The following is a 16,552-nucleotide window of genomic DNA, read 5'->3' as shown; positions in this document are numbered from 1 at the left end:
TACAGAAGGGTGCTGATCTAACATGTGTTTTTGTACAGGACCCAAGAAGAAAAAAGAAGAGGTTAGCTTTCTTGAAAGGAATGAGCTAACACTACATAAATCTTAATAAGCAAATGACTTTACAGGACCTCTCCTTATCTTTACTAAGAGTAATCCTAGGCAAGCCACATCATGAAGTGAATACTAAGACCAGGAAACAGTATTAGATAAAAAACATTTATGGAAAAATCTGAACACAAATCAGGAAAAGGAGTGTGGAGTGCAAATACACTTGTGTTTCAAACCTGTTTTTTTAGTGTGGTTAAATGCTGCACCTTTTAACCTGTCAAGGCTTATATGTTAAAGTATGTACCAGCAAGCTGCAGTGTGCAACAGGGTCCAGCTATATAAGGCAATGTAAAGAAGCATGGAACAAGAATTTCAGTTTGTTTTCTTCTTTAAATACTACTCTAGGCATATTCAAGAGCTCTTGCTACATAGATGTGCGCTGGTTTCCATTTGATGTTCAGAAGTGCAATTTGAAGTTTGGATCATGGACCTATGATGGTTGGTCTTTGGACTTACAGATGCAAGAAGCAGATATATCTGGCTATATTTCAAATGGAGAGTGGGATCTTGTAGGTAAGCTCCTTGGGCCTGATTGTCATTGACACACTGTACTTTGATAGTTTAATAGCCATTAAAGAGGAGGGAAATATTAGAGCAGTGTAGAATGATGTTAGTGCAAATGATGAGCAGCACCCCCCTTGCCTATTTGTGGGTAATAAAAAGGTACATGGATCAATGTATTCACCTAACACATTTGGGGGGCATGCAAATAGCAGTCTTTGTAGATGCCTGCCCTTCCATCTCCCTACCCCACAAAGCAGTGGATTACTGTACCTTTCAAGTATGAAAGTCAAGCCAATACCATTGGAAACACTGAGAACAATAGAAGGTCAGAATCAACATATGAAGAAGGCAGAGGCACTGAGAAAACTATTGTTATATAAATTAAGTGAACACCATTCCATCTTGCATTCTTTTTAATTACATGCTTTTTGTCATGTGATAGGAGAATTGGAATTAAAGATGAAAGTCTTGCCTAAAGTGGAATTTTGAAAAGGATTTTTGTAGGCTTTTAGCAAGGTGTAACTCATACAAGAGCATAGCTTTTGTGCACGTTGCTTTTCATTTTCCTCACCTTTTTTTTTACTTGCACAGGAGTCCCTGGGAAGAGGACTGAAAGTTTTTATGACTGTTGTAAAGAACCATACCCAGATGTGACATTCACAGTGACTATGAGACGTAGGACTCTTTATTATGGACTCAATCTTCTCATTCCTTGTGTACTGATATCTGCACTAGCTCTTTTAGTTTTTCTACTTCCAGCAGACTCAGGAGAAAAGATCTCGCTAGGTAAATATCTTATAAAGGATTGTAAAATTTGGACTTTAAAAAAGGATTTTTTCAGAACAGCCTCAGCATGTCAGGATGAAGTCCCCTCTAACCATCAAAGCACAGTGCAGTTGGTCTTTCTGAAACCGCATGGCAGTCCCTGATATTTAATAGTAATTGGATAACACTGATGAAGAGCAGTAGGGAAGTTTCTGCCAAAGTAGGAGCAGGGGCCTGGCTTAGACTGCAAGGCCAGTCCAGTACTACAGTAACATCCATCTCCCTGAGCCATGCATTGTCTGCCATGTTTGTGGCTTGCTGGCTTCATACATTTCCCTTTTTTGGTTCACTAAAGATAAAGCAGAGGTAATAACCTCTCACATGATAGAGCATTGGGCTAGGAAATCAGAAAGATGTAGTTTTCAGCCCCTGCTCCTCAGTGACAGAAGCCAAGATCCCAGGCCTCCAGGTTCCTGGGCAGCCAACTACTCCGCCACTGGTATAAAATACGGGAAGGCTCTCTCTGGATGGTAACAGCCAGTAGCTATGGGTTCTTGGCCTGGCACATTTTTATGACTTATGGAGGCATACATCGAGAATGGGTGCATGGGTATATCCTGCCGTGTGTGCTTAGTGCATTTAGGCATGCACACTGCAGGGGAATTAGAAATGTTATCTGTGCCACTTGTACAGCTAGAAAATAGCAATTTAGATGCACAGAGGCAAAAGGCATTCCATCCTGTGGAAATGTAAGATGAAGGCACCTTATAAAAGGAAACACGTTAGCAGTTTTTCAAAGAACCGATTAGGGTGGAATAATTTGTACTTATTTACGTGTCTAAATACTACTTAGACCACATACCTGTGCACTGAGTGCAAATGGTGGTATAACAGAGTTCACACTAGCTACTCTGTTCTTTAACATTGATCTTGCCATTTTAGGCTGGATTGTCTGTCTTTTAGTCTCACTTCCTCCGATAGCTGCTCCCTTTTGTTCAAGTCTAGTCCTGAGGTTTTGCCATGAAAACATCTGAACCACATTCAGCAAAGAGAGCGGCTCACTGAGCAACAAAAGCCAAACTCTAAAAATTAGTGCCATGGCTGCTTGGAACCCAAGCAACAGAGGTCACTTACTGCTCCAGTAAAAGATACCACAAACCATCTTTGCCTCTGAGAGTTCAACAGCTAATTTCAGAGAGAACAGCTGAGTCTCTCTTCAAGGGCAGTGTCTGGCTTGCAGGATTCCTAACTACTTCTAACTTCCAGACCTATTGATCATTGTCATGTACTATATCAAGTATTCATATGCTTAAAACAAGAATCTAGATCATGACATTTTCTAAAGGAGTGGTAGAGCAGAAGGCAAGAAGCACTTTGATTTATCACATTTTATCCACGGCCTTTGGAGAGTGCTACAGACTGAATAGTGCTGTCCGTTGCTATAACAAGGACAAAAAGAAATTATTATTTGTAGAAGTGTAGAAAATTTAAACCTATTCAGGAAATGTAAAGGTTTTTTGTATTGGTAGTATCCATAGTAACAAAAGAGAAGATCGAGGAAAAAAATAAACAGGTTTGGCAAGATTTCCACTCTCTGCAGCTGGATTTAAAAAAAAAAAAAAACTAGCTTGAAAAGAGAATTGCAGTGAGTAAAATTAGTAAATCAGTGCAAGGCAGTGATTGAGAGAATACATTTCACAGAGAGCATGCCTTCAGGTTTGCTTTTTGCTCCTTAGAGAAATTACCTGAGAAGCTGCTGGCCTAATTCCATATTATGTGTTTATCTTTCAGGGATAACAGTTTTATTGTCTCTCACTGTCTTTATGTTACTTGTGGCAGAAATTATGCCAGCAACATCAGATTCTGTACCGTTAATAGGTAAGGACAATTATTGTCATCTTTTATTTCATTTTTAAAAAGCCAAATCAATTGGAATGAACTCGCATCAAGGCCAGCAATAAAGCAAATTAGAAAGCAAACAGTCTGAATGCTCATCTGTCACTGAACAAGAAAGAGATGCTTAGGTCTAATCCCTCAGAGTATGAAGCAGTGACTTCAGTAGGATTGTGAGGATGCTCAATACCTCTTTCCTGGCAAACATGGGTAGTGCAAGGCAAAGAACAAAGACTGGGGACCAATTTAAAGGTCCAAGTTGATTTGAAGTTCTCTGAATCTTTGGAAAAGATTCGGAAAGCTTTGATTCGGGCAGTCCCCCCAGTGGCTGCAGCAGGGAGCTACAGTCGACTCTGAGCTGGTAAGTACTAGGGGCAGTGGAGCGGGGGCTGGGGGGTGAGTCCTGGGGTTTTTTCCATTTTTTTTCCTTAAAGGGCCTGGGCTGGCCCATGCAGGGCACCTGTTGGGGGCTGGGGGAGCGACGGGGGGAGTCATGGGGCTTGTGCAAAGTCCCCCATGCAGTGTGGGGCAAGTGTCAGGAGCTGGGGCAGCCATTGCCGAGCTTGGAGAGGGGTGGGGGATGGGCCTGGCCTGGCTGATTTGGACAAATTGAATCGGGACAGTGATTCGAATCACTGAATTGAATCGCTATACCCCAAATTGGCCACATCTGAATCTGAAGCAAATACTAGCCACTTTGCACAAGCCTAATATTCATGGGATAGTTTAAGCCTTCCTCTCACTCAAGCCAATTCTGTTGCTTCATTTACATGTAGTGAATTTTGCTGTTAACAGGATTCTTCTGCAAGAGTTGGCTGTCACTTCCTATGTGGACTTGGGTCCGCCAGTCTGGTAGAAGATCCAAGGCTAACTAATATAACTAAAACAGATTGCAAATCACACAGGGATAATCCAGAAGAGTTTCCCTAGATGCGGTTATAGTGTCTTGGAACATAGTGAGAGCAGACCCAATAAAATATAGGTAACAATATAATGAGCTCTTCTCTACTACAGTTCCTCAGGAGCAAACTGAAACTTCAAGGGGAAAACAAGCAAGTGGACTAAATAAAAAGTTACTCTATCCAGTATTAACAAATAAAAAATATGAGGGGAAACATTTTCAAAGGCACTAAGAACAGGAAGGAATCCAACTCCTCTGGAAAATCAATGAAACTTGAGTACCTGATTGCTCTGTCTGCCTTTGAAAATTGCTTCCAAATGCTTTAAAAAGTGGCTGGTGTAAAATAAAGCTTATGTATGTAAATGTACACAAGCATGATAATAAATGTGTAAAACGATATTGCTTAATGTTATTGACGTATATTACTATAATCTTGATTATACATTGTGATGATTTGTTTGCTTTTGCAGCTCAGTATTTTGCCAGCACTATGATTATTGTTGGTCTGTCGGTTGTTGTCACTGTTATTGTTCTACAATATCATCATCATGATCCAGATGGAGGGAAAATGCCCAAATGGGTAAGGTCTGATTCTGGTTCATCAATATTGATTAACTCACTCTATAAATTTTCAGATTAGAGATGTGCTATAGTGGTAGAATATTTATAATTAACTCCTGCTGCTTAAAAATATCCTTCTTTAAATGCTTTAAATTGAACTGGTGCTAGTGCAATGTTTGTTCATCTGTACTACAGCTAAAAAGCACTTTAGCGTCTTTTTAATAATGAAAATGAATAAGCTAGGTTTATGTCAAACAAACCATAATACCATTGGCAAGGGCGAAAAAAAGTGAGATGCCCATGACTGGCAAGTGTGAAGTATACAAAGCATTGGTAGCAGGAGACAAGGTGGATTTTCACCTTAAAAAGTTAATTTTTTAGTTATGTATTTAAGTGCAAATCCACCCTGCCTTCTGCCTGATTGCAGACTAATGCGGCTAATTACCTCTCTGCTTGTGAACAGCGTTACTGGGTACAATATTTAAATATTGTTCTTAGGAGAGAACATCCTCAATTACCATTTTTAGAGAGGAATGCTAATAGAAAGGGAGCTTGCTTGCTTTGAGAATTTCTGAGCTTTCCATATGTTACATTTGGTCACCATGTAGCCAAGCTCAGACCCTGAGCTTTTTGGTCCAGACTTTCTTACCTTAGCAGTATCCACACAGGATGCTCCAGGTCTTTCCTCTGGGCTGCTACCCGGTACCAGGTAGATCAAGAACAGAGTGACATCCTGCTCTTCACTTCCTTTCAACAGCATGGCTGAGTTAGAGCAACTTCTCAGCTAACATTCACAACTGAGCCCTGCCTACTACTCAACAACAACTAGGATTTTGGGTTTTTTTTAACCCTTTCTTTGGTAAAGGGGCTTCTGGTTCACTGCCCCCTCCTCATTTTCTTTGGCAGCTGTACTCTGCAGTCCTGCCATATTTGAGCCTGGTGCTTGAGGAAGATTGTTCCCCTGGTTTTCTTCTCTAGTTTTCTTTTCTTTTCTAAAATTTTGTTCCATCTCTTTAGACTGCTTCTGGCTTGTCCTGTGATGGCTTCCCTTAAGTCAGAGAGTTTCTTGCGAGGTACTAATATCTACCTCTGCCTCCCATATGAAGGAGTTTGTCTTAGCTTGTGCATGCACCCACAAAATGTGATGTTGGTCAGTTATTCAAACTGAGGACAAGGGAGAAATTTGAGAGAAAAATATGCATACCCCTGCTAGATGAATTCTTTGCCGCACCCCTAGACCCTGGCACCAATCCTCCTGGAGTTGCACCGTCCTCCTGGTGTCGCACCTTCACCACTCCATGTCATGGTCCAGGAGCCATTCCAGTAGTAGACCTGAAGGGAGCTCCTACCTGCCTTCACACAAATTGCTCCCTCACCCACTGGGGTCAGCTGCACTGACTTGGGAAACATATGCTTTAGAATAGTTGAGGCACTGAATGAACAAGCTCCCAGTTGTGTAAGGTTGCAGGAGAAGCTTGTGGAGCCTGAGAAGGTCCATACTGAGATCCACATGTAAAAATGCCCCAAGTTGCTGATGTTGAAGTGCCGCAGCGCCAGGCGCTTTGAAAAGTGCCGGGTGCTGTGACGCTTGCAGTTGTAGAAGTAGCAAAATGCATGTAAGTGTGAAGAAAATGGCAGCGGTGCGCTTTTGAACTAAAGCACCTTGGAGGTGCTGCCATTTTCTCTGTGCTGATGTGCATTTCACCACTTCTACAACTGCATGCGGTACAGTGTGGTGCACATCAGCTCCTGTGCAGACAGACTCAGTTAATCGAGTTTGCTCTGAAGTGGTGGATCTCTGGCATATCCAAGAACTAAAACATACGTGTATAAATGCTTTCATAGTGCAGACCATGTGAGACCTCTGGATCCATTACCACCCACTAATGTCTTTGGCACTGACTGACACTGCAGTATCAAACCTGGTAGCTCATGGGAATGTACTTCTGTACCCGTGCAGTGCTCAGCACTATCTCCAAGCACAGACTCTGCCATTGTTGGCATCTTACCCCAAGTCTGTTAAGCACCTTCTTTTGATATGCATCCTCTGCATCTTATTCTGCCACTGTACCACCTACTTCCCAGTTCATGAGATGCGCTGTTACTCTGCAAGAGGTGAGAGAGTTATCTAATATCTACCTCTTTTAATATGCCTCTGCCTGACCTCTTGGTGGAGCCCAGAAGTCTGGAATTTCTGAGGCACATGACAGAATTTCAGCCCTTCTCACACTGAGCAAATCTTAATGAGATTACACTGAATCTTGTCCAGCCTGATTTTTGTAAAATGCTACAAGACCTCATTCTCCATCCTTCAGTGTCATACTATTAGTGAAATGTAGTATTTTGATGGGGATTGGTTATCGTTCTTGTCTTTGCTCCCAGGAACATTTATGCACAGTGGTCCCACAGCTGTCGTACTTTACAGACATTAGACAGACACATACCTTTCCCCAGCTTTGGTTTTGAGAGTCAGAAAAAAAGAAAAAAAAAGAAAATGATTGAGTTTTGTGTATACCACTGAAGTGTGACCTAAAGAGCAAGTGTCAAGAAGTGTGTTGACGTGTATTCCCCATGAATCATTTGAAATAATCCTATAACAGTAACGAAACTTGGTATCAAAGAGCCTTCTTCTAGAGCCCTTTGAAAGTTAACAGTGGTTTTACCTGGATGTCACTGGGCTTTGGATCAGACTCTGAGTTAATAAAGCCAATGGTTTTTCAGGTGAAGCGTGCTAATAGAAAAAGAAAACTAATACAAGGTATCTCAGTTTTGATGAGCTTTCAAAATAATGCCAGAACTATATCTCCTTTAAGTGGCATTTTAAAATTGTAACAAATGAACTAAGTACAGTATAAATTACACTGCAAGACTTAGATATGATTTGAAATAATAAATGACAGAACTCTGAAGGAGAAACACTTGGGACATTATTTGAAATCTGAGTGAGCTGAATCTGGAAACACTTTCTGACTTGCTTGCCTTTTCTGTAGGGCTGCAGAAAACTAATAAAAATGTAACCCAATGATTTGATTTGTAATCACTGAAATGAAAGCAATCTCTTACCAAGGCCATTTGTCCCATCTTTGCTTTGTGTTGTATCCAGATCTGTTTTCCACAGTCCTCAATCAGGTGTCATAAAATGTGTTGGAGTGAGAGCATTGCAAAACCACAGTAAAATTCAGTGATACAATACAATCAGTGTAACATCTGTTTAAGCAACAGCTTCTACAAACCAGTGCAATGCTAAACAGAAACAAGTGTGAAAGAAATGCAGTCTGTTGCCTGTAGCGTAAAGCAAAACTACTTAGGGGCCTGTTGAAAATAACTGGTTTCTAATAAAGAAATAAGTAATCACTAATCATTTCCACTAAAGTTAAAAAGCATTGTGTTACTATTCTGACATGAATATAATGAAAGTTCAACAGTACTGAGACTCCTGGTAGTAATAGTTTAATAGCAACTGTTAACAGCAGTGCTGGGAGTGAAACAATGGACTTAATGGCTGGTGAGTGATTCTGCTGGGTCGTTAGGTGCAGTATAACTAAACTAATGTGCAACGTAAGTAAGCGGAGACCCGGGCCTGCATGGCCACCTGGCCTCCAGTATATAAATAATTACTGATGACTGTTTTTGTGCACAGAGATGTTGATTTAGCTTAACCTTGTTTCAGACCAGAATCATCCTTCTGAACTGGTGTGCCTGGTTCCTGAGGATGAAGAGACCAGGGGAGGATAAAGTGCGCCCTGCCTGTCAGCATAAGCAACGTAGGTGTAGCTTGTCCAGTGTGGAGATGAATACTGTGAGTGGACAGCAGTCCAGTAATGGAAACATGCTCTATATTGGGTTCAGGGGGCTAGAAGGGGTCCATTGTACTCCCACCACTGATTCTGGGGTAATCTGTGGGAGGATGACCTGTTCACCAACTGAGGAAGAAAATCTCCTGCACAGTGGGCATCCCTCTGAAGGTGACCCAGATTTAGCTAAGATCTTAGAAGAGGTCCGCTACATTGCAAACCGGTTCAGAGACCAGGATGAGGAGGAAGCTATTTGCAATGAATGGAAGTTTGCTGCCTCCGTGGTAGATCGTCTCTGCTTGATGGCCTTTTCTGTCTTCACCATCATTTGTACAATTGGTATTTTAATGTCAGCACCGAACTTTGTGGAGGCTGTGTCTAAAGATTTTGCTTAATTACCTAGCTGTAAATCTGCAAAATGTCAGTAATCCTCTGAGGTTTGTCATGTAGCAAATATATGGAGTACATGCTCTTTATTTCTCCCCCATACAGTTCAACACTACTGAAAATTAAGCCTCTTCTATCCCAGTCAAGTTGGGCATATAAAAACAGAGGCAGCCCAAGTCATTGATTACTTTGTAAATTGAAGCTACCAACTTCAGTGGGGGCCAGCTGTGAGATCACAAACCCTTAAGTTCATTTATGTAATTCTTTCATTCGGGGTAAATTATTGCAGGTTAGCTTCTACTTAGCATAGGATAGAGTAGAAAGATGAAACAGATTGGCTTAATCTGTGATAAATTCTTCTCCTCTCACCTGTTTTGAATCTGTATACTTATGTTGTCTGTCCATACCCTGAGACTTGTTTCTTGTATGTCAGGCTCTTAGAGAAAAAATCATATTGGTTATTTATTGGCATTACCTGAATTTGAATTGCAGAATCAGAAGGAAAGGCTTTTAGTGAGTTCCTCATCCCTGTTCAGGGCCCTTCATGTCAGCAAAAAAGGACTAGAGACACGAAAAGGAGAAGTGAAAGTCCTGTGTTTGGCCAGGGAACAGTTCTTCTCGTAGAGTCCCTGCAGAAGAGCGCTAGAAGGCTGCCTCCCATCAGTCTCTTTGCGAGCAGTGAAATGGGAGCCCGTTGGTAGTGGGAATAGTGTAGGGATTACAAGGACTCTTCATGCATCTGTTATGCAAGGTGTTTCTCTAGTGTTTGCTGGGGCGGACCAGAATCAAATAGGTGCAAGGAGCCCTTAATCCATTTAGCTCCTGGCCCCCAAAAGCTGTGAAGTTTGTCCCGTGCAAAATCTTAACCATGATATCAATAGCTGAGCAAATCATTTGTATTTATTAATATATTCACTGATATATTTATTAGCTGTCCTTGGGGGAATAAATAAGCTATTTTTCATATGTATTTATTCAGAAATATCTGCCAAATAATTCCTGAAAATAATCTTTGTGGAGTGCTCATAAGCAATTCACTGCAAAGAGTCGGTATTTGAAATCTGAGCTGTCTGTTCATTTGAGTAGAATATGCATGTCCACCCCAACTGGATGAGTTTAGAAGTGGCTTTCTGGTGTGAAAAAGTGGGTTTGCATTGGCACATTTTCTTCTGCAAATGTTGTTTAAAAACTCATATACAAATGTGCTGATTCAGCAAACATTCCTGTTCAGCATATTCACCAAATGCGAATGCAAAAGGGGGTCACCCACTGAACCAAAACAAACTGTTGATTAGACTGATTAACCCTGGAGTGTGTTGCCAGCTGCCTCAAGTTTTTACTAGCTCAGAGCAATTCCCTGCCTCCAAATGGGGATTTTTAAGACAGCCGCTTAATCAGAAGAACTGACATACTTGGTCAAACCACAAGCCCATCTACCTAGTGTGATATCTCATCTCTCATAGTGGCCAAGAGTGGATGCTATGGGGGCAGAATATTAATGCCAGGCCTGCCCGGACTGATCTGTCTGCTGACCCTCTCTCCCTACAGCTTCCAGCTTTCTAAAATTCCTTTTAGAAGGGAGTTTTAAGGTGATTTTTCTGAATGGGGACAAGATTTTGGCACCATGTACTGGGCTGGCAGAACGTTTTTTGTCAGACTTGTGTTTATATTCTAAATTCCTTCTGATAGAAAGCAGTATAAACATTTTGTTTAACACAGACGGTTTTTCTTGCTATTGAAGGAGCTTTGTAGGAGGGTGGAGAGAATGGTTCATGATTTATGATATTGAGGTCCTATGCGAACAGACTACATGAGGAAAATTGGGACCAACTATCCTACCCTGAAGCAGCTCGACCAGTGGTTGAACGCCACACTAAAGAAATCTTGCATGTTAGGTGACATAGCGGTCAGCAGTCACTCTGCTACAGGCATCTTGGAAATGCACCATGGAAATGTACTGATGAGCTCAGTCCCAATTTTCCTGTTGCTGACAGAGCATGCCAAACGTGTTGTCACTTTATAGCCATTGGCAGCAAGTGCAACACTGATTTTAATTTTTTTTTTTTTTTTTAAGGTACGTTATCATGCTGCTTAAGTTATACATTTTCAGATTAATGAGCTGAACCAAACTGGTAGTTTTCTTACCAAATCTGTGTGTGTTCTATGTATATGTGTACGTGCTAAGAAATATTCTGGTCTAAATGCTGGGGAAATGCTTATTTAGAACCCTGTACATCAAGATGGGATTTAACTACTATATAGTACATGTCTATAACATATGGAACATATTTCGTGGTAATGATCTGTTATGATCTTAAAATGCAGAGCTATGGCATTTTGGATAGTAGAGCCATGATTGAGTTCTGAAACATCTGAGTGATGGATAAAAAGCTCACTTGGAGCTCAGCTACCATGTACAGTATTATGTGTGAAATGTATATTACTTTCTCTGGTTTTATATAGAATTGTATTGAATATGAAGAAGCTTTTTAATATTTAAAAATTAAAATTTATTTAAATGCCATGCCAAATATCAATTCCGCTGATAACATTTTAAAAGTTAGTTTTAAATAAATATAAATGAAATATTTAAACTATTTAAAATAATGAATTATTTTATATAGGATATAACAATATTGTTTAAGAGATTTTTTTTAAAGGTTTCTTGAATTTCCCTTTGTGTTGACAGCTGTGGGGTTTAATCTTAGTTCAGCTCTTGATTGCTCCACTTTTTGCTTTGTATTGGGAAAGAAGAGGAAAAACCAAAGCCCTTGTTTAATTTATTTTTGTTGCATTGTTTTTAAAATAAGAAACAGTGTATAGCAGGCATTAAAAAAGATGAGTCCCTTAAATATTGTTTTATTATATAAGTAGTACTATACCTTTTGGGTCCAGTACAAATAAATATTTTAGATCAAAAGGCTTTTGATCTGTTTCTTTGATTTCTGATTTTGCTGATGTTTGAAACCATTATAAATTCAAATGGACAAAACTTCGACAGCAAAAGAAATGGCACTTTCTCAAGAAAAAACGTGTTTTAGAGATGAATACAGAAGGTCAGTGGCAATTTCCATATCACACGATGCATAATCACATGCTGCTTACCAGATCATTCCCACATGGAAAGAGAGCACAAAGTTAGCACAGAAGCTCTCACAATGTAACTTCAGTGGGGCGTAAATGATACATGCACTTCATGCTGGCCCTCTGCACTAGAGGGTATTTAACCCTCCAAGTGTATCATGCAAAGGATTGACAGACAGAATGGATCTACAACAGTTATACGAACAGCTGTTTGGGCTGAGGTAAGGTTTGTGCCTGGGCTGTACAGGAAGAATATTTTACTGAGCAGATCAAAATCATGTAATTTATTTAGGAAATTAAATCAGTGGCAGGTCTCTGGGGAGAATGCTTCTGGGGAGCTGCAGCTGTGTTAGTAGAGTCTGTTTATATCCTCTCTCTCCTCCCCGCCTCTTACTAGCAAGCACTAGACTTCGGCTCTGAATATCATCGCAATCATGAATAGACTCATTTTATCTTCTCTTTATGTAGCAAGGAATAGCAAGTTATGAAAAATAGCATGGTAGGATTAAGGTGTACAGCTTGTGTAGGCTACAAGCACCAGAAGGTGACATAGTTGCCGGTGTTTTAATTTTGGAACCTGGGTGACAAGCAAGTATTCAGGTATTTGCACAGACAGGGCATTCTACCCTGTGACAAACCCTAGCATACCATATTTTCCATTGCACAAAATGCTTTCCCCCTTAAAGAAAGCCTAAAATGAAGGTGTTTTGATGTATTTAATGAAAGTTAACCAAAATTAAAACATTTCAGTTAAAAACCTTTTTTCAGTTTTTCTATCCTTCTTGGAGATGGTGCCTCAAACATTGGAAAATGTGGTATTAAAATAATGGATAGTGGAGATTTAAGGGTAAAGAAAGTAACAGCCTTTCTAGGCATACTGATTTTTATGAAGTCGAAAGTATAGGGGAGGCACAAAAGCCTTGTAGCCCATATTGATTTTGTGAACTAATCTTAGAATATAAATATATTGATTTATTGTAATAAGACTGAGAGCAAGTCCATCACCTGATACTACAGAAAATCTAATAGAGTAGTCTTATGGTCTGCATTCACAAGAGAATACTTTCTATTGTCATTTCAGCTTATTTTTACAAGGCTATGAATGTCTAAAACTTTAGTGCCTATAGAACTAAATTTGGTTTATTAAAATACACATTGAAAGCATTCCTCATTTGCATAAGATGCAATGTATTGTATCTTACATGAGCTGATGCTGTCTCTTTTTTCTGACCTAGAAAAGTATGTGCTTCCTTTTTTCTGCCCTTAAATGACAACCATTTTGTAGCACTGATGAATGTACAGTAATTCCATAAATGCAATTAAATTGAATTCTGTGACAACTTTAATTGGGACAATGCTAGGATACAAATACAAGTATTTTCAATCAATTTCTAGTCATGTTTCTCAGTTCTTTTTTTTGTCCCTTACAAATTATAGCATTGATTCACATCAGTAATACGCTCAAGCAGGGGTGTGTACAGTTATTTTACAAAGCAAGCTGAATTAGGCATACTCACTAATCTTTTTAAAAAACTACATATTAGCATAGCACCATGTCACTTTCAGGCCATGTCTGTGTTCACAAGAAAATATCTAGAGGTTTTCATTTAGCTGAGACAAAAAAAAAAAAAGTAGTAATGAAAACCACCTGCTTGCAACCCCTTATGCTCATTCCTTAACCCGTACTAGTTACAGTAGTCCAGTGCCTATTAAAATCAGTGAACTTTTTGATGTCAGTGGCCCTTGAGTTAGGACCACCGTTAGTACAACAGTTCCACATACCTATGATTCTGGCCCCTGATAAGCAAGCAAAACACTGGAGAAAATGCAAAACACTGAAATTAACCAGTTTGCATGTTTTTAGGTAAAGCAGTGAGGAATCTGGGACCCGAGTCTGAAGCAGGGTACAGAAGTGACAACGATGGAACAGTGTTATTTGGTTTGTGCTGACAATTATATGCAGTTATTACTCAGTGATGACATTACCACTATACATGAGATGCTGTGTTGTCTGACCAAGTGATGGTTTTTGGGGTTTTTTTATTGTTGGGTGGTGGTGGAAATGAATAAGAAAAAAAAAATTGATCCCACTGCAAGCGTAACTACCAGGCAAAATACCTCAGAACTTGTCCTACTTTCCTTGCCCTTTAAATCAGGAAAGACAGCAGTCGGGAACAGGAGCATCAAATTGCAACTATAGAGCAGTTCTCGCTCAGCTTCCTGACAGAATGCAGTTCTGTCATTTCCAGCTAAATGGAGGTGTCTCAGTGGTATGTGATTACTGACACTTGTAGGTAGAGCAGATAAGGTGCTGATTTCACTGCGTAGTCAAGAGGCAAACGTTGCTCATGACTTTTTTGACCAAATTAAAATATAATGTATCAGCTGCACCAAAAATTCACTGACTTCAATGGGAACAGAGCCAGACTTTAGGGCTAAGTTTGGTTTTCAGTTTTGCTTTGTAACAGTCCAGTCATCTAAACTGCAGGGGATGTGAAGACTATGTCTGAGGGGTCTGTAAAAGATGACTATGATCAATCAAAAGTATGTGAACACCTACACTTATCATTCAAAGGGGTTCGCATTGCCATTCAAAATTTTTTAGGGGTCCACAAATGAAAAAAAGGCTGAAAACTACTGATCTAAATGCAAAAGCTTGTGTTACATGCACTCTGGGCGCGTCCACACGAGACACTACTGTGTAGTGGTTACTGCACATTTATTTAGTACTTGTATAATCAAGTAGCAAATAAACGCACAATAACCCTGGTGAATGCCTTTTTAGTGATGCTACTGTCCAGTAGCCTAACAATACTGCACAGTAGTGGATTAACACTGTTGGTGCTGTGAAGCGTTACTGCACAGTATTATTCAGCTATGCAGTTAGCATCTCATGTAGATGCACCCTCTGAAGACCAAAATGCAGGAGGTAAGGACTGCCTTATGCTCCAGCCTCCCATCTTTTTTTCCTCCTCACACTTCTACTGGGTGGATTAATATCAAGCAGGTCTTTAGAGCTGGGTGAGATGAGGAACAACTGGTTCTAACCCACTTCTTTTCTGGGGAAAGATTTAATATAGATTATACTATTAGTCCCAAAGCAGTGCCATCCGTTGAGTATAACCTCCACATAATATGTTTGTGAGACACCTTAGGAGTGTTGGATAGGTGGCATGACTACCACAGCTGATAGAGAAGCATTGGTTTTATATTTTAGAATTGAAATACACATGGGTGGGGAGGGGCCCCAGCTCACCAGAAGTAGAAAGTTTTCCTGATGGGGAAAAGGGGGGTGCACATGCACATGCGTACGCCTCTCTTCTGCATGCAGCCTGTCCCCACAACATCCAAGGAAACTGCTGGAGACTGCACTGGATCAGCACATATTCCCTCCTCCACTCCCCACCCCAGATCCCCTCCCTCCTCTCCCCACTCAAGAGAACCTCTGTCAGCAAAGCCCTGCAGGACACCCCAGACTGCGGGTGGTCCAGCCAGTCGGGCACCCCACAGGGATCATTGCTCTGTGCCCAGCCTGCCCCACCTCTGCTGTTGTCTGCCTTGCTGATTTAGAGCGTCTGCAGGGACTCCTGCTCTCTCCTGTGCTGGTACTGCACTGAGGGCAGCAGGGCCTTGCACTCTATCGAGACCTTCAGGTACAACTGTAACTACCAATAATGATAGTTCTCCAATGGAGGACTGAGGTACAAACCATACATGTCCTTGCCTCTGCTCTCAGCCTCAAAGAGGGGTGTGAAGATGGAAGAGGGCCAGGCCTGCAGGTGCTCTCAGGCCTCACCCTGTGGCTCGCCATCAAGCTGAAGTTCCTCTACAGAACTTGCTTATTTACCACGCCATCGCTGTACAGAAAGGTGGTTGTTAGTGTTTTCACCCATGGACACTGGGTCTCCTCTCAAGTACCTCCTGCCACACCAGAGATACTATCACACCTGCAGAGCCCAAAAGTTTGCTTCTTGTGTATTAGCTGCTAGCACAGAGCTTTCTCCTGGGTTTGTCCCAGGTAGTGCCGCTCAGCCCAGAATAGTTCACTTTAATGTAGTGGTGCCCAACTGTTGGAAGGCCTGATCTAGCACAAGGGCCAGAGCCTGATCTAGCAACTCAACACTGCCACTGCTTCCCCACTGCCAAATTTCTGGATCTGTGGGGCTCCCCATGAGCTGGATGACATGGCTCCATGGACTGGATATGACTAAGGGGATGAGGTTGAGTGCCACTGCTCTAATGCATCAGCTGGCCCTGCAAGCAATGCTGGGTAAGCCTCATGCTCCTGAATATTTCAAACTGCACTTACAAATAAAAAAGAAACCCCCCATGTGAATCTTCCTCTCAACTACATTTTTCTTGTGACAATAAATTGTTTTTATCCTGTGATGGTATGAATTCCTGCTGAGCCTCCCTTTCCAATTGCATTGTCAATCCCACATCTCAGTTACAAAGGCACTGGATTTTAGGGGATATTTGCACAAGGAAGTTATACTGATTTAATGTAAGGCTGGGCTTTCTTATAACAGGTTAAAATAAGCACAAGGCAGTTACC

The 16,552-nt window shown here is 40.9% G+C and overlaps 1 protein-coding gene across 2 annotated transcripts in view; it reads left to right on the top strand.

The window, feature by feature from the left end:
• The window catches only part of LOC149852365 (neuronal acetylcholine receptor subunit alpha-7), a 104,187-nt gene extending 91,373 nt beyond the window's left edge, over nucleotides 1-12,814 (top strand). Inside the window, exons 4-8 of one of the 2 annotated variants that reach the window (XM_090030183.1) lie at nucleotides 454-621; nucleotides 1,204-1,398; nucleotides 3,169-3,255; nucleotides 4,642-4,751; nucleotides 8,403-12,814. In XM_090030183.1, coding sequence (XP_089886309.1) covers nucleotides 567-621; nucleotides 1,204-1,398; nucleotides 3,169-3,255; nucleotides 4,642-4,751; nucleotides 8,403-8,921 — 966 coding nt within the window. In that variant the 5' untranslated portion in view covers nucleotides 454-566 and the 3' untranslated portion in view covers nucleotides 8,922-12,814. The remainder of the gene's footprint in view (nucleotides 1-453; nucleotides 622-1,203; nucleotides 1,399-3,168; nucleotides 3,256-4,641; nucleotides 4,752-8,402) is intronic. The other variant, XM_090030182.1, reaches the window with a different exon arrangement.
• The last annotated feature ends 3,738 nt before the right edge of the window (nucleotides 12,815-16,552 follow it).

This window comes from Crocodylus siamensis, chromosome 15 (genome assembly GCF_052110815.1).
Source record: "Crocodylus siamensis isolate JL-2025a chromosome 15, ASM5211081v1, whole genome shotgun sequence".
Classification (NCBI taxonomy): Eukaryota; Metazoa; Chordata; order Crocodylia; family Crocodylidae; genus Crocodylus; species Crocodylus siamensis.
This window is presented reverse-complemented; position numbering and strand designations above follow the sequence as displayed.